Source organism: Chiloscyllium punctatum, chromosome 32, assembly GCF_047496795.1.
Source record: "Chiloscyllium punctatum isolate Juve2018m chromosome 32, sChiPun1.3, whole genome shotgun sequence".
Taxonomy (NCBI): Eukaryota; Metazoa; Chordata; class Chondrichthyes; order Orectolobiformes; family Hemiscylliidae; genus Chiloscyllium; species Chiloscyllium punctatum.
The window spans coordinates 21,238,327-21,254,319 of record NC_092770.1 but is presented as its reverse complement, the minus strand read 5'-3'; the positions used below and the strand labels follow the sequence as shown (position 1 = coordinate 21,254,319).

The window sequence follows — 15,993 nt, the reverse complement described above, 5'->3', positions numbered from 1 at the left end:
GGCATCATAGGAACATAGAGCACAAAAGGAGGCCATTTCATCCAACATACTTCGTATGCCCAGAAAAGCAGCCTTTTTTCCCCCAATCTCCATTCTTTTAAAATCCCTAATCCTGCAATTTACTTAGCTTCTACACTGCCCAATTTCCTTTTAAAATTAAAATTACAAATGCAAGTAATTATTTAACACATTAGATATATACAACTGCATATTCGTTAAATGTACACAACTGTGTATACACCTTTTGAGATTTGTAGCTTAGATTGAGGTTCAGGTTGTAAGTTTGCTCACTGAGATGGTAGGTTTGTTCTCAGACATTTTATCACCATGTTGGGTAACATCAGTGAGCCTCCGGATGAAGTGCTGGTGTTCTGTCCCACTTTCTATTTATGTCTTCATCTATTAATGTCGGTGATACCATTTCCGGTTGTTTTTCTCAGAGGTTGGTAAATGGTGCCCAAATCGATGTGTTTATTGATGGACATCATGATTTGGAGATGCTGGTGTTGGACTGGGATGTACAAAGTTAAAAATTACACAATACCAGGTTATAGTCCAACAGGTTTAATTGGAAGCACTAGCTTTCAGAGCAACGCTCCTTCATCAGGTAGTTGTGGAGGATACAATTGTAAGACACAGAATTTATAGCAAAAGTTTACAGTGTGATGTAACTGAAATTATACATTGAAAAATACCTTGATTGTTGAGTCTTTCATCTGTTCGAATACCATGACAGTTTCACTTCTTTCATGTGTAAATCACAAAACTTTTTAAAAAAAAAGTTACATTCTTTGGTTAACCTGCGGATGTAACTTTTTAAAACGTTTTGTGATTTATACATGAAAGAAGTGAAACTATCATGGTATTCGAACAGATGAAAGACTCACAAACAATCAAGGTATTTTTCAATGTATAATTTCAGTTACATCACACTGTAAACTTTTGCTATAAATTCTGTGTCTTACAATTGTGTCCTCCACAATCACCTGATGAAGGAGCGTCGCTCCGAAAGCTAGTGCTTCCAATTAAACCTGTTGGACTATAACCTGGTGTTGTGAGATTTTTAACTTTATTGATGGAGTTCTGGTTTGAATGCTAGGCCTCCAGGAATTCCCATGCATGTTACTGCTTGGCCTGTCCTAGGCTGGATGTGTTGTCCCAGTTGAAGTGGTGTCAACTGTGTAAGCATTAAATGTACATGACTTTACATAGAGTCACAGAACTGCACAGCATGGAAACAGCCCCTTCAGTTTTACTCGTTCATGCCAAACAGATATCCTGAATTAATCTTTGGCCCATATCCTGCTCAACCCTTCCTATTGCATACCTGTCCAGATGCCTTTTAAATGTAACTGTATCAGCCTCCACCACTTCTTCTGGCATGTATTAAACAGACTTAACTTTAAATGCGTGAAAAGATATTATTTCTTTTAGTACATTCCTTTTTAATCACTGGACTGTTAATCTGGAGACCCAGGTAATGTTCTGGGGAACCTGGATGGTGGAATTTAAATTCAGTAACAAAGAATCTGGAATTAAGGATCTAATGATAACCATGAATCCATTGTCAATTATAGTAAAAACCCATCTGGATCACTGATGTCCTTTAGGGAAGGAAACAGCTATCCTTATTTGGTCTGGCCTATATGAGACTCCAAACCCACAGCTACGTGGTTGACTTCTTAACTGCCTTCTGGGCAATTCGGAATGGAATATAAATGCTGGATTAGTGGTGCTGGAAGAGCACAGCAGTTCAGGCAGCATCCAAGGAGCTTCGAAATCGACGTTTCGGGCAAAAGCTCTTCATCAGGAATCAAAAGCCCTCCTGATGAAGGGCTTTTGCCCGAAACGTCGATTTCGCTGCTCCTTGGATGCTGCCTGAACTGCTGTGCTCTTCCAGCACCACTAATCCAGAATCTGGTTTCCAGCATCTGCAGTCATTGTTTTTACCAATATAAATGCTGGTCTAACCAGTTACGCCCTCATCTTGTGAATGAATAAATAAAAATCCACCTCACAACGCCCTTCCCATTTTCTTACCCTGTTCTGCAGACTCCACACTCTATTGACTTGGGGCTGTTGGTTCAAATGAAGCATTTAAATAAATTAGTGCCAAGTTTTTGAGTGTTCCCTCCCTAGTTGTCACAGGGAAGTGACGACAAGCTGTTGGGGGGCAGTCTGCAGTGTTACCGGCTTCAGCTGAGTCTGGTGTTGTCGGTAACAGTGAGGATGGGTCCGCGGGTGCTAGCGGCCAGGTTACCGGGAAGCGCTGTCCGGGAACTGCTCTGGAGCCGGAGAGACCCTGTTCCGCTGGGCAAGCTGCTCTCCCGCTCGGGGCCGGGGCTAGGGCCGGGGCCGCACCAGCGTTCGCCCGGGCGCCGCATCGCCGCAATAGCGGCGGCTCCTTACAGCAGCAGCGCCGTGGACATGAGGAGCTACTTATGGGCGATGTACAAGGAGACCAAGAAAGTCAGCGAAGGTGAGAGAGCAAGGGGAGGGTGGGGAAGGGGAGCTCGTCTCTCCACTGCATTTATGTGACGCCCGTCTTCAACTCCCCAAGCGAACCACGGCAGTAGCAAATCAATAATGTTACCCCTGGCGTGAGGGGAACAGCTTGAAAGACTTACATTTCCGTAGCGCCTTTCGCGACCCCCCCCCCCCGTTACCCCTTGTCGCTGTAGTTGCTCTTGGCGGGGAGACGATGGACTAGAATCCATCTACGTACAGCAAGCTCCCACAAACAGCAATGGGGTCGTGGCCAGATCTGTCTTTATGATATGGTTTGAGGATATTCATTGGTGAGGACGCTTCAAAGTATTGGCATGAGAGTAAACCCTTAGCAAAAGGGCCTTGGATTAATGTTTTCTGTGCAAATTTCCCCCATTCCCTTCTCTGTATTTAAATGTTAGGATTGAATCAGCCTTTTTCCAGCCAGTGTGGTCTACATCACGACTGGCTGATGCTCAGTGCTGGACTATTCTGAGTCCCATTGGCACAAAACATACAAAAAGATGGTTATATCTTTTTAAACTCTGACAGATTAGTGTTGGCCGAGAAACCATATGACATTTGCCTTTTCCATTTTTAGAGAGGGATGTTGACAGTGAATTTGAGACACATGATCCTCCTAAACTGCTGATCACAGATCAGGTTTCCCATTAGGTAACCTGTCTCCTTTCAGGCTTTGCACTATGACATTCTGTTTTGAATCTGGGAACAATGGATTTGCACCAGGCAATGCAAAAGTCTGGAATTAAACTGAAAGCTGGGAACAGGATTGTGCAATTTGGCTCCTCAGTGAGATGTTGGGTAACTTATGACTGAACACAACCCCGTATCTCCTGTATCTTTGGTTAACAAATTTCTGTTAACTTCCTTTACAACTGACAATTGATTTAACGTCACTTGCCATTTACAAGCATCCCAGACATTGACCAGCCTTTGTGTGTGATGGTGAGACAAAGTGATGATGTTTGTAAGAGAGAGGGAGTGTGTGTGAGAGAGAGATAGAGAGAGAGAAGAAAGAAGCATGTGTGTGTGCATAAGAAAGAAAAAGAGTGAAGAAGCACTAAGTTTTAGATTGCAACCCCTAGCCTTACACTTCCTAACAAGCAGTAAGAGATTCTTTATCTGTTCTCCTTTTGCGGTCTTTTGTGAAAGGGTGGGGAGATGTGATTAATTGTGATGTGTGTTCTGATTTCACAAGTGTGCCATCTGTACTCAGTTGAATACTAGCATTTTGCCAAGTCCAGGCCTCTGATTCAGCTGAACACTAAAGACTACGTGAAAAGAAGTGTGCAATTAAAGTAAATTATGTTCAGTACATCGGAAAAGCAGCAGAGTAATAATCCAGTCAAACCAATGATTCCATTCTATGTCACTGAACATTATCAGCATAACTTTAATTTTTTTCCCTACCCCTTCATTAACACACTCATTGGTTTTCTTATTTTCTGGGTGCTCTGTTACTCCATATTAAAATTACAGCTCATCTGGCTCTTTAAACCGTACCTTCCAAACCTACAATCTCCACTGAGTAGAAGGACAAGGACAAGGGCAGCAGACACATGGGAATACCACCACATACATGTTCCCCTCCAAGCCACTCACCATCCTGACTTGGAAACATATCACCATTTCTTCAATGTCGTTGGGCAAAAATCCTGGAATGGCCTTCCTGATGGTATTATAGGTCAATCTACAGCACATGGACTGCAAACATTAGGGGAGGGCAATAAATGCTGGCCCACTTGGTGACACCCACAACCTGTGAGTGAAGAGAAAGGAAGATCATGGGAGCAAATGTTGGTTATTCTCTGCCATTCAGTTGGATCACGGCTGATCTAACCGCATTTGCTCGTTGTGCATGTATTGTCTGGATGTGGGTATTGCAGGCAGGTTAGCTTTTGTTGTCCATCCTTAATTGCCCTTGAACTGAGTGACTTGCTAAGCCAGTTCAGAGGTTAGGGCAGTTAGGAGCCGCCATTGTTGTGGGTCTGCAGTCACACGTGGCTCAGACCAGGTAAAAACAGCAAATTTCCTTCCCTAAAGTAGTAAACCAGTGGTGGTCAGTGAATGTTTCAGTGTTGGTGACCATGAGAGTAACTTTCAATTTCAAATTTATTCATTGAATTGAATTTTTGCTAGTTGAAACTTGTGTTCTTTGAGCATTAGGCTAGCCTTTTGGATTATTAGCCCAATGACAATAGCACTGTTTCACCACCACTCCTGTGTGGTGCATCCCTTTTATAGGAATTGTATCTAACAGCGCGTTTGCATCCTCACTTTCACAGACCTGACCTTTACAGGAAGATTGAATTTTCTAAATCCGGATGGAATATTTGCCAACAACGAGGTCTGTCTCTCGGACATTGAGATTTATGGCTTTGACTACGACTATACACTAGCCTTTTATTCCAGCAACTTGCACACACTCATCTTCAACGCAGCACGGGAAATTCTCATCCAGCAGCATAAAGTGAGTACTCATTGTGTGGGCAATGCTTTTAAAATGTTTAAGGTCTTGCTTCGTAGCTTGCAGTGTGAAAATCAGACTGTGGTCCTGAGGGAACATAGCACTGTCAGATGAGCCACTCTTCCAATGTGATATTAAACTGAGGTCCTGTCTGACCTGCAAGATTCTGACCTGCTGTGCTTTTCCAGCACCACTCTAATCTAGACTCTGGTTTCCAGCATCTGCAGTCATTGTTTTTACCTGCAAGATCATTAGTACTATTTTGAAGAAGGTCTCTGGATGTCTCCGTGGTGTCCGAGCCAATATTAATCTCCTCAAACTGCATCTAGACTGGGTGATTGGGTGGTTATATTTAATGACTGTTTATGGGAACTGGCTGTTGCTGTGTTGCAACGGTGTTTGGTTTATAAGAACATTGATATGTCCTCTAGATGTTGAAAGGTACTGTGACAGTGCTAGTCTTTTTGGCATGGGCTCAGTTGTATGGCCAAAAGTCTAGACTATATTTGTAATACAGTGCTTAATTTTTTATTAAGTTGCCTCACTTAGGTTTTGTACAGCTACCATCGCTTCAGACTGACAGGTCAGTTAGAGTGGAATAGCAGCCTGGATCCAGTTCAGTTCAGATCTTGTACCAGGTACAACAGGGTAAGATATCTTGAAGTCATCATTGTGTGATTGCACCTTGCCACTAGATTCACACGATACAAATTAAGCACTTCAATTCTTGCTTGAAGATGGATGTCCAGCAGTTAAAAGTCAAAGTGTGGCTATAGAGGGGCTGAGGATTGGAAGATATTGGAAGGCATTTTATCTGACCATTGTACACCAAAACATGTTTATTTCTCACAGTCCTGTAAATGATGAGTTGTGTGCACGTCTTTATCTTTTGTTGGAAGTAGGCATTGCCAGTAAGGCCAGCATTTGTTGCTCAACCCTAATTGCCCTTGAAACAGTTGGATCTGGAGCTATGTAGGCCAAACCAGGTTAAAGAGGGCAGATTTCCTTCCCTAGAGAATGTTTTACAACATTTGATGACTGCTTCATGGTCACCACTGCTGAGTGTTCAATCCAAAATGATTTAAATTTAAAATCTACTAGATGCTATGGGGGATTTGAACTCATGCTCCCAGTATTAGCCTGGGCGTCTAGATTAATGCTTCATTGATGTTTTCATGTCAACACCATTTCCCTTAAACAGGCTTTGTGCAAATCAGTGTCTTTCACTGATTGCAAAGCTCCCATTGCATTTATCAGACAGACTGTACAATCAAATGTTCTGTCCATTTTTCCGAATAGTGATCAGCCAAGTGAGCAAGCCTGCAGAGTTGACCTATCAACAAAAGGCCCAGAATTTGCTTGGGAAAAATTTCTCTGGGGCATGATATGAATAGGAACTTGCTGAATGAACCGCCTCAACCTCACGGTCTTACCTGGCAGCTGGCTGCTGAGAAATGTGCTCCAGCTCTCACCTTCCTAAACACAGAAAGGAGATGAGGTCAACCAAAGTTTTAAACTTTTCTAACACCTGGTTTTCTGAAGATTACTGGTTTCAGGTAGACATTCATACAGCTTTACACACATGAAAAACCCAAAATAGCTGATCCTGCTTTGGGAATTTGAGAGGTTAATGACTTTAGGATATCCTGCTCAGTGTTAATATGGTGTGGCTTTGTGCTGTCTTTCCAGATTCCATCCCCCTTGCCTTCACTGTGGGATGGCTGTCTTCATTCACCATCTATGAGTGTTTCCTAGACCCATGCATACCCATCTGGACGAAAACTAATCTCCACCTACCCCAGCCACTCCTTAAACCCCGAGACCACCCAATCACCATGTGGTCTCCCTGTCTGTAACAGTTATATCACTCATAGAATCCCTACAGTGTGGAAGCAGGATCCACACCAACCCACCCAAGAGCACCCCAGCCAGACCCTGTCCCTGTAACCCCATATTTCCCATGGCTAATCCATCTAGCCTGCACATCCCTGGATGCTATGGGCAATTTAGTATGACCAATCCACCTAACCTGCATATCTTTGGACTGTGGGAGGAAACCGGAGCATCCGGAGGGAATCCACGCACTCACGGGGAGAATGTGCAAACTCCACATGCAGTCTGTTGCCCAAGGCTGGAATCGAACCCAGGAGTGATGCTGTGAGGCAGCCGTGCTAACCACTGAGCTACCATGTCACTCACATTATAAGATTTTCATAAAAGGAGTGTTATACTTTAACTTTGTATCTTTTGCAGAGATCTTTTGAAACAATTACCTGTTCTCTTCTATAATGATGTTCATTAAACACCATCTTTGAAAGAAGACTGACTTAAAAGTAACTTTGAAAACGTTCTTTTAGGGGATGTGGATGTTGCTGGATAGGTCAGTATTTGTTGTTGTAACCCCCTGTCGAGGTGATGGTGGTGAGCTGCTTTCTTGATCTGCTGCAGAATTCATTTTGACCGAGTCCCTCCATTATAGTATGGTGTGGGGGGAGAAAGAGACTTGTTTGTATTGGCTTGGCACAACTCCTGAAACTTCAAACCAATCACAGTGACATCATTGTTGCTAGCATGTGTTGCTTAAACAGAAACCCGTAGCATTACCCTGGTGATGAATGCTTTGGTGAATTTATCCACAGGATACGTGCAGAATGTTTAACATTGCATTTCAGTTCTGAATAGACTCTTGATATTTGTCCTTTGGAGTGTGACTCCCTCCCACGATGATATGTACCTTACTCTGGCAGGTTTATATTAGTGGCCTCATTGCCTGGTGACGCTTTGTGAACAGTTGTTAGATTTGAACTTCTAATGGAAGCCTGTTACCCGTGGAAATAACATTGTAACAATGTAAGATGCTTTCTGTTTATTTTTAACTCATTCCCAGAATGTGCCCTTGCTGGTCATGCCAACATCAATTGGCAATTCATAACTGCCCTGGAGAAAGTAACAGTGAGCTTCTGATTCTTGAACTGCTGTCTTTAGAGTGTAGGTACATTCTGTTATGGAGGGGGTTGCAGGAATTTGCTCAAGTGACAATGAAGGAATGGCGATATGTTTGCATTGATAGGATAATGTGTGATTGGAGGGAAACTTGCAGGTGGCTGCATTCCCATGTAGCTGTTGCTCTTGTCCTTCTAAGCAGTAGAGGTTACAGGTTTGGAAGGTGCTGTCCTAAGAAGCCTTCTGGAGTTTTTGCAGTGCATCTTATAGATAGTACACACTGCTACACTGAGCATTAGTGGTGGGAGGCCTGAATGTTTATGGATGTGGTGCCAATCAAGCGGGCTGCTTTGTCCTGGATAGTGTCAAGCTGCTTGAGTGTTGTTGGAATTCATCCAGCTAAATAGGGAGTATTCTATTACACTCTTGCCTTGTGCCTTGTAGATGATGGACAGGCTTTGAGGAATCGGGAGGTGGATTGCATCCCGACCTGCTTTTGTTGCCACTATATTTGGCTCGTCCAATTTATTTTGTTTATGGTCAATGGTAACACCCTTTGACAGTGACAGGTTCAACAATGGTATGTCATTTAAGTGTCAAAGGTGATGGTTAGATTCTCTTTTGATGAAGTTGGTCATTGCCTGGCACTTGTCTTCCTTATCTGGTCTGTTGTACATGTGACTCCAGACCCACAGCAATGTAGTTCACTTTTAACTGCTCTCTGGGCAATTAGGGATAGGTGTTAATGCTGGCCTAGCCAGTAACATCCTGTGAATGGATGAAAAGAGAAAGTTCAGCCTGGATATTGTTCTTGTGTGTTTGCACTGCAGAGAATGTTAAGATATCTTTCTTGACAGCCAATACACAGAAACTGAATAAATTAACTTTGGGGGTATCAAGTCACATCTCTGGCTTCTTGTGACCAGTGTCCAACTTTCTACTCTGCATTCTCAGAAACGTGCCCTTTCAATTAAAAGTGTTACAAATATATTTCAGAAGTCTATTGGGTAAAGTGGGTGAGTCGGTGGTGCAATGACATCCAATTCAAAGTGCACCTTAATCAAAACAAGCAGCTTTGAAGGGCCATTGTTGAGGTGGAGTGTAATTTTTAATAAATTACCCTGCTGGTGAGATATGACTAACTACTATTTTAGGATTCGTTACAAAGTCTACCAATCAATGTTTTGTATTGATCTATCAGTAGGTGTGCTGTTAGCTTAGGGCTGTCAGTATTATTAAATAACATTCAACCTACTTACTTTGCACAGCTTTGAAAACCCAAAAGGAGCTGACAGATTGGGCTGTGGATGCGCGTATTTTAGAAGATAATAGTTTTCTGTGGAGTTGAAGCCTATCCAAAGGTCTGCCAATGCATTTTAGCAGTACCCAGCATCCCAAAGGAAGATGTGAATGGTACCTGATATGTTATTTAAAAACCAGCAACCATTCAGCTGAATTTATAAGCTCTGCTGAGGTCAAGAAGGGAGATGGTGTCTGGTATGTCAGTTTCCTGATCACATTCCTGTCACTGGCCAATACTGCCAAGACAGGCTTGGTCCACTAGAGAAGGATACCCAATTAGACTCAAATCTAAACCTTTTTAACCAAAAGCAAAGTGGCTCAACATCATATGTTGTTATTTGACATATTGCTACATTAAAAGTGCTACATCAATTCTAGCTGTTGTTAGTAGACCCAGATAACTGTCCTTGGTTAAAGATCTATCAGATGAAATGTAACTATTTATGGGCACGAGACCAAAGTCTCTCGCAATTGCTAAGATCCTATGTTGAACCAGGAGCAAGTTGATGTGTTACTCATGAGCTTTTACTTTATTTTTTTCAGCATAGGATAGGTTAATGGAATTACTTAAAGAGATTATTTGCATTGGTACTGAGCACATTATTGTTGAATATCTAATTGTACAAAATACTTGTGGATTGATTTACTTTAAAATGTAATAAGCCCAAGCCAAGAGATATATTTTTATAGAGACCTCCCCAAGCTTGTCTCCTGTGGAAGGTAATACTTGCTGCACTGAAATGTTTCTGATTTGTGCCTTAGTATCCTGAAGACCTGAGGAAGTACGATTACAATCCCAACTTTGTGATACGTGGACTTCATTACGATGTACAAAAGGTTAGTGTTTTTTGTGTTTAGGCTAGTTCTATGTTTTACTTCATTTTCTCCACCTCATTCACATGACCATTCTCTGATCTTCCTAAAGTCTCCAGCCTGATTCCATGGATACCATTAATTTGTTGATATCTCAGCATGTGAGTGTAGAAACATAGCGTGGGCAATGATGTTCACCTGCTGAGGTTTCTCCCCTTTTCTGTTTTCTGCCAAAGTTCTTCCAGAGGCCACTTTCCTGCCAGTGATCTTAGGAGCAGGGAATTTTGCTGCTTCTTTCCTCCCTCTCCCTGTGTCACCCGTAACATACAATCGCATTCCATTGTAAGCCAGCAATGGAATCCATTACCGTCTGCTTTAACACTTCATGGTTTTGGAGCTGAAGCTCACCAACTTGTTGGAGAAGCTCTACCTCACTGTATTCCTCATTGCAAATCAATCCGGTAATTAAAGCAGTGGCTTCTCATTGGAATCTTGTTGGAGCTGCCCACCAATGTCCTTGTTCAGAATCCGTGATGTGGAGGAGCCAGTGTTGGACTGGGGTGGACAAAGTTAAAAATCATACAACACCAGGTTATAGTCCAACAGGTTTATTTGGAAGCACTAGCTTTCATAGCGCTGCTCCTTCATCAGGTAGCTGTGGAGCAGGATCAAAAGACACCGAATTTATAGCAAAAGATTACAGGGTCATGCAACTGAAATGATATATTGAACAAACCTAGGTTGCTGTTAAGTATTTCATCTTTTAGATTGGGCTGCAGGTTTCAGTTCATTAATATGTAAATTCCAGAACTCCTTCTTTTCAGTCATATTGTTCAGGAGAATAGAGGAAATAATCTTCACTTCTGTTAACATAAACATAACTTGGCAACAAATAATTGAAAAGCAGCTATCAATGATTTTAGTTTCGGAAGCAGAAGAGAGATGTAAAGAATGAGCTCTTCACTATATCTGTTTAATTTTATGATTTTCTTTCTTTAGTCTTCTGTGATTTCAGGTGTTCTTTTTTATTGCCTGTGTGTTGCACTGTGGTCTATCAATGGGTGGCACAGAGGCTCAGTAGTTAGCAGTGCTGCCTCATAGCGCTAGCGACCGAGGTTCAATTCCAGCCTCTGGTGACTGTCTTTGTGGAGTTTGCACGTTCTCTCCGGGTGCTCCGGTTTCCTCCCACAGTCCAAGATGTGCAGGTTAGGCGAAATGGCCATGCTAAATTGCCCATATGTTCAGGGATGTGTAGTTAGGTGTGTTAGTCAGGAGAACTGTAGCATAATAGAGTAGGGGAATGGGTATGGGTGGGTTACTCTTCAGAGGGTTAGTGTGATTTTGTTGGGCTGAATGGCCTGTTTCCACACTGTAGGGATGCTATGATTCTATGATTTCCGGTTCTTATTCCTCCCAGCCCACTGCCAGATGCTCATTTTGCGGAAAAAAAATCATTGGTGTGGCGGGTTGGGCTGGCTTTAATTGTCCATTCTCATGAGAAGGTGCAATGAGCCTCCTTTTTGAACTGCTGCAGTCCCAGTGTAGTTAATTCAGGATTTTGACCCAGTGAAAGAACCAGAATATTGCTCCAAGTCAGGATGGTGTGTGGCTTGGAGGGGAACTTGTAGGAGGTGGTAATCTCATGAATTCACTGTTCTTGTCCTTCTGGGTGGCAGAGGTCACGGGCTTGGAAGATGCTGCCAAATTAGTGACCTTGCCAGTGACCATGTTGGTGCAGTTAAACCAATCATGAGGAACTTCTCATTCCTTACAATTTTTCTTTCCCATTTTGTGTTAAGGGAATAGTGATGAAGATTGATGCCTTTCACTACATTCAACTGGGAACCACATACAGGTATTATCACTTCTCAAATTGTTTTCTGTCTCATACTGGCTAAGGTAAGTCAACCTTATTCACACGGTTTGTAAGTAATACCTTTTCCTTGAAGAATTTCATGGTGTAAGTGTTAGTCATTTTCCCCAGTCTAATTTCTGGGTTAAACATAATCTTGCAGTGACCCAGCACACTTCGCAATTCTAACATTAAATTTCAAGTTACATTTTATAGATTACAGCAACTAATGGATTTATTTAACGTTAAATGTGTTAATTTTTCTGGGCTGATTAAGCCTCTGGTAAACCCCAAAAGTCGAGGGTAGAAATCTCTTTTCCATGGTAAAACTCCAGGGGCCTTTCTGAAGAAGTTTGGAACCAGGTACCAGCAGCATCAATGTTGGCTGTCACTTGTCAGCCCAAACTTGGATGTTGTCCTAGATGCTGAGGTAAACCATTAGATCCATGTTTGCCATTTAAACTTCTCTTAAAATAATACCAGGAAATCCCACTCTGAAGTGAGGTGTCTCAATCTGTTTAACTCTATCAGCTTTAGCTCAATGGTAATTGTAATCTCAATCCCAAACTTGGTGGTGAAGAATGAAACCAGACATTTTCTTTGATAAAGAGTTTATCTGCAGAATGAAGAATTATATATGTTCACTTCTGAACTGTCAACGTCCCAGCAGTCTCTCCTTCCAAGTGCTCCAATTACTCAATTGAACAATACCCTTCACCACTGAGTCTTAACAATATAATTAATATACCGTTAACATCATTCTCACACCTCTGTCAGAAGGCCATGTTATACATCATGTTATGCATTGACTTGATCATATCCAAACTGACATTTCAGATCAGCACAGAGGGAGCACTGATAGACAGAGGTGACTTCTTTGAGATGGGTGTTAAAGTTCCTTCAGTCATATTGAAACAAGAGCCAGTGGACAGCTCTATCTATCCTGGCCAGCAGGTATACATCTAGCTATGTTAAATTATCTCCCACATTTTACTAAAATACAACAGTGACTTCATTTTGAAAGTGCATTTTGGACAAAACTCATCATCACCTCCAATGTGCCAGCTCAATCTTCCGCCAACTGAGGGGAAAGGTATTTGAGGATCGGGATCTCAAGCCTAAGACTGACGTTCTGATTTACCGAACCGTGATTCCTGCACTCTTGCACGTTTTGGAAATTGGGACAACCTACAAGAAGCACCTCAAAACCCTGATTATATCCGACATGATTGAATGATGGAGCAGACTTGATGGGCCAAATGGCCTAATTTTGCTCCCATATTGTATGGCCTTAGAGTCTTGAGAAGTACCAGCCACTTGCAAGTTCCTCCAAGTTTGATGGTAAGAAAGATGGTCCAACAGCAGCATCCCCATCCAATCCAATTTGCCTATTATTAAGGTCCTAATCGCTGAAAACCAGCTCGACTGCTTGTGGGGCGTGAGTTTGTGTGCCTGACACCACAGTCCCGAAGCAATGGCTGTTGGTAGCTGCAGGAGATTCCCAGTTCAATGCACAATAAGGATGTTCTTGAAACATCACTGAAGAGATCAAACATCTGGGATTCACTGGACTTTGACTTATGAGTACCCAAACTGGCGAAGGTTGATTCAGAAGGCACCAAGCTTATGAAGGGATTTCATTAGTAACACGCAGAGTTGGAGTCTGAGAGGGAACACAAATCTTGACCACCCGAGTCTTCAGTGACAACTGCCCCACATGTGGCGGAGTCTGCAGACTGTGCATTGCACTTGTTAGTTGTGTCTGAAATGGAAGCCAGTTATCTTGATCCAGACGGACTGACTGAGAGGTGATCGAGGTTTGGCTGTAAAACACTTGGAAACGCTATACGAGGCAAATGTGTTCGTTTCACTCTGCCTCCTAACTAGTTTTTCCACTTCCTTTCCCTTCTTTCACCACACGCTGTTAGAATTATCTGAATACAATGTACCAATGCAATATTTGCCATCATGAGGCTACAGGTAATACTTGCTGTATTTTAATGTAATGCTCTGATATTGAACTGAGCACTGAATCTCTGCTGATCTGGGATAGTCTGTGCTGCTCCCAATCTGTTATAAAAGAGTTTGCAGATTTTAAACCCTACATTCCCTCACAGGGAAAGAAAAACTACCAGTAGTTACTTTGCTCTCAAGCTTGTTCTGTACGGAAAGAGGATCTTTCCATTACCAGTCACCTGATTTTGAGCCAATCGCAGGCTGATTGTGGAACCTGCCCAGTATTAGTCTGGTGGGTGTGAGCAGGATTGAGAGCCCAAGGAGACCTTTAATCCTGGGGTAGATTACATTGTGAACAGGTGCTGAAAGGCAAATGGGATTCTGACCTCTGCATCGAGAGAATTGAACCCAAAGGGGTTTAAATCCTGGAACGGTGATTGTAGCTCAGGATGTCAGGATGGTGTGTGGCTTGGAAGGAAATCTATATGATTAGCCCATCTTTCAAATGACTGCTAGTACCTTTAAACAGCAAGTGGCTGGTGATCAGTAGCTGCACCCATCTCCTTTGCTGGGGAGTGTAGATGATGTTAGGGTTTCTTAATCATATGCCATTTTGTGAATGGTAACAATCCGGCCTGAGGACCAGGGGGCATTGTCCAAATATTTGAGCCAAACCTTTGGGAAAAAACCCCTGTCAGTTTCGTTTGTAATTTCAGATCTGAAAGTGATATGTGTTTGTTGTCAACATCTATCGAGGGATATGGAGCATGTAGCACTGGGTCACAGATCAGCTATAATTTTGTCGAATAGCTGATCAGATGTAATGGGTTACATGGCCTCCTCCTGTCCCTATGATCCTAATGGAACCCACTTCCCCCTTCCTGTAGTCTCCACCAAACAAGCATCCTTGAATTAAAAGCTGAGATCTTTTGTTTTTAACCACAGGGGACTCAGCCCAGTTCCAGATGAACAAATCATCGAAATGTATGAAGGGACCCATGTTCCTCTGGAGCACATGAGTGATTTCTACGGCAAGGTGAATGTATTGAAATATTTTGATGTCAGCCTGTTCCCTATGTGACTGCTGGGGCAGGCTGCATTAGCTGAACTTGTACAATGAAAGAGATCTGCCTGCACCTCCTCTGTGGTTGTGTCTGTGCCTTGGAGCAGAAACATCTGGTGTCTGTTACTGTGCCTGAGGTTTTCTGTGACAGATGGGCATGCAGGAGCTACTTTTTTTTTATTAACTTGCAAAACAACATTTTAGGCTGAACTTTGTTAACTTAAATTTGTACCCTTGATTTCCTGTCAACACATTTTGGAACAGTTGACATCTAGTGAGATCTATTCCTTTAGAATCAATCAGGATAGGAGTCCAGTCTGCCCATTGTGCCTGTGCGGACACTTTGTAATAGTTATTCAGTTAATTTTCCAATCCCTGCTGTTTCCCTGTGGCTCTACTTTATTACTAATGCCCAGTTGCTTTTTGAAAGTTGAGATTCAATCTACTTTTATAGTGCTTCTATATTTTAAAAAAAATTCCTCTTCCCTCAATTTATTTTGACATTAGTGTTAAAGTTTTGTTCACTGCTGACTTGTCTGCCAGTGAAAGCAACTTCTCCTATATAAACCCTTTGTAATTTTGAACATCTCAAGTGAACCTCGCCCGAATCTGCTCAGTTTGGATGAGATCTCAAACTGAAGCCCTACCGGAGAGGCACAAATATTTGGCATAACATCCATGTTTTTGTGCACTTCTCATTTTTAAAAAATTCACTCACAGGATGTGGCATCACCGATTAGGCCAGCCAATGTGTTGATTGTTAAATGTCAACAGATTGGGCAATTAGAAATGGGCAATAATGCCTGAGGGCAATTAAGTGTCAATGTTGCTGTAGGTCTGGAGTCACAATTAAGCTGGACCAAGTAAAGATTGCAATTCATTTCCCTAAAGAACATTAGTGAATCAGATGTGTTTCTCCCAACACTCAGCAACGCTTTCATGGTCATCACTAGACTCTTAATTCCATATTTTCATTTAAATCAAATTTCACTAGTTGCCAAGGCAGGACTTAAGACCATAAGACATAGGAGCGGACGTAAGGCCATTCGGCCCATCGAGTCCACTCCATCATTCAATCAAGGCTGATGG

At 42.3% G+C, this 15,993-nt stretch overlaps 1 protein-coding gene across 1 annotated transcript in view; it reads left to right on the top strand.

Moving 5' to 3' along the window:
- Positions 1 to 2,115: 2,115 nt before the first annotated feature.
- The window catches only part of nt5dc3 (5'-nucleotidase domain containing 3), a 31,734-nt gene continuing 17,856 nt past the window's right edge, over positions 2,116 to 15,993 (top strand). Inside the window, exons 1-5 of the mRNA XM_072551857.1 lie at positions 2,116 to 2,479; positions 4,794 to 4,978; positions 9,983 to 10,057; positions 11,833 to 11,888; positions 14,787 to 14,877. Of these exons, the coding sequence (XP_072407958.1) occupies positions 2,230 to 2,479; positions 4,794 to 4,978; positions 9,983 to 10,057; positions 11,833 to 11,888; positions 14,787 to 14,877 (657 nt within the window). The 5' untranslated portion in view covers positions 2,116 to 2,229. The remainder of the gene's footprint in view (positions 2,480 to 4,793; positions 4,979 to 9,982; positions 10,058 to 11,832; positions 11,889 to 14,786; positions 14,878 to 15,993) is intronic.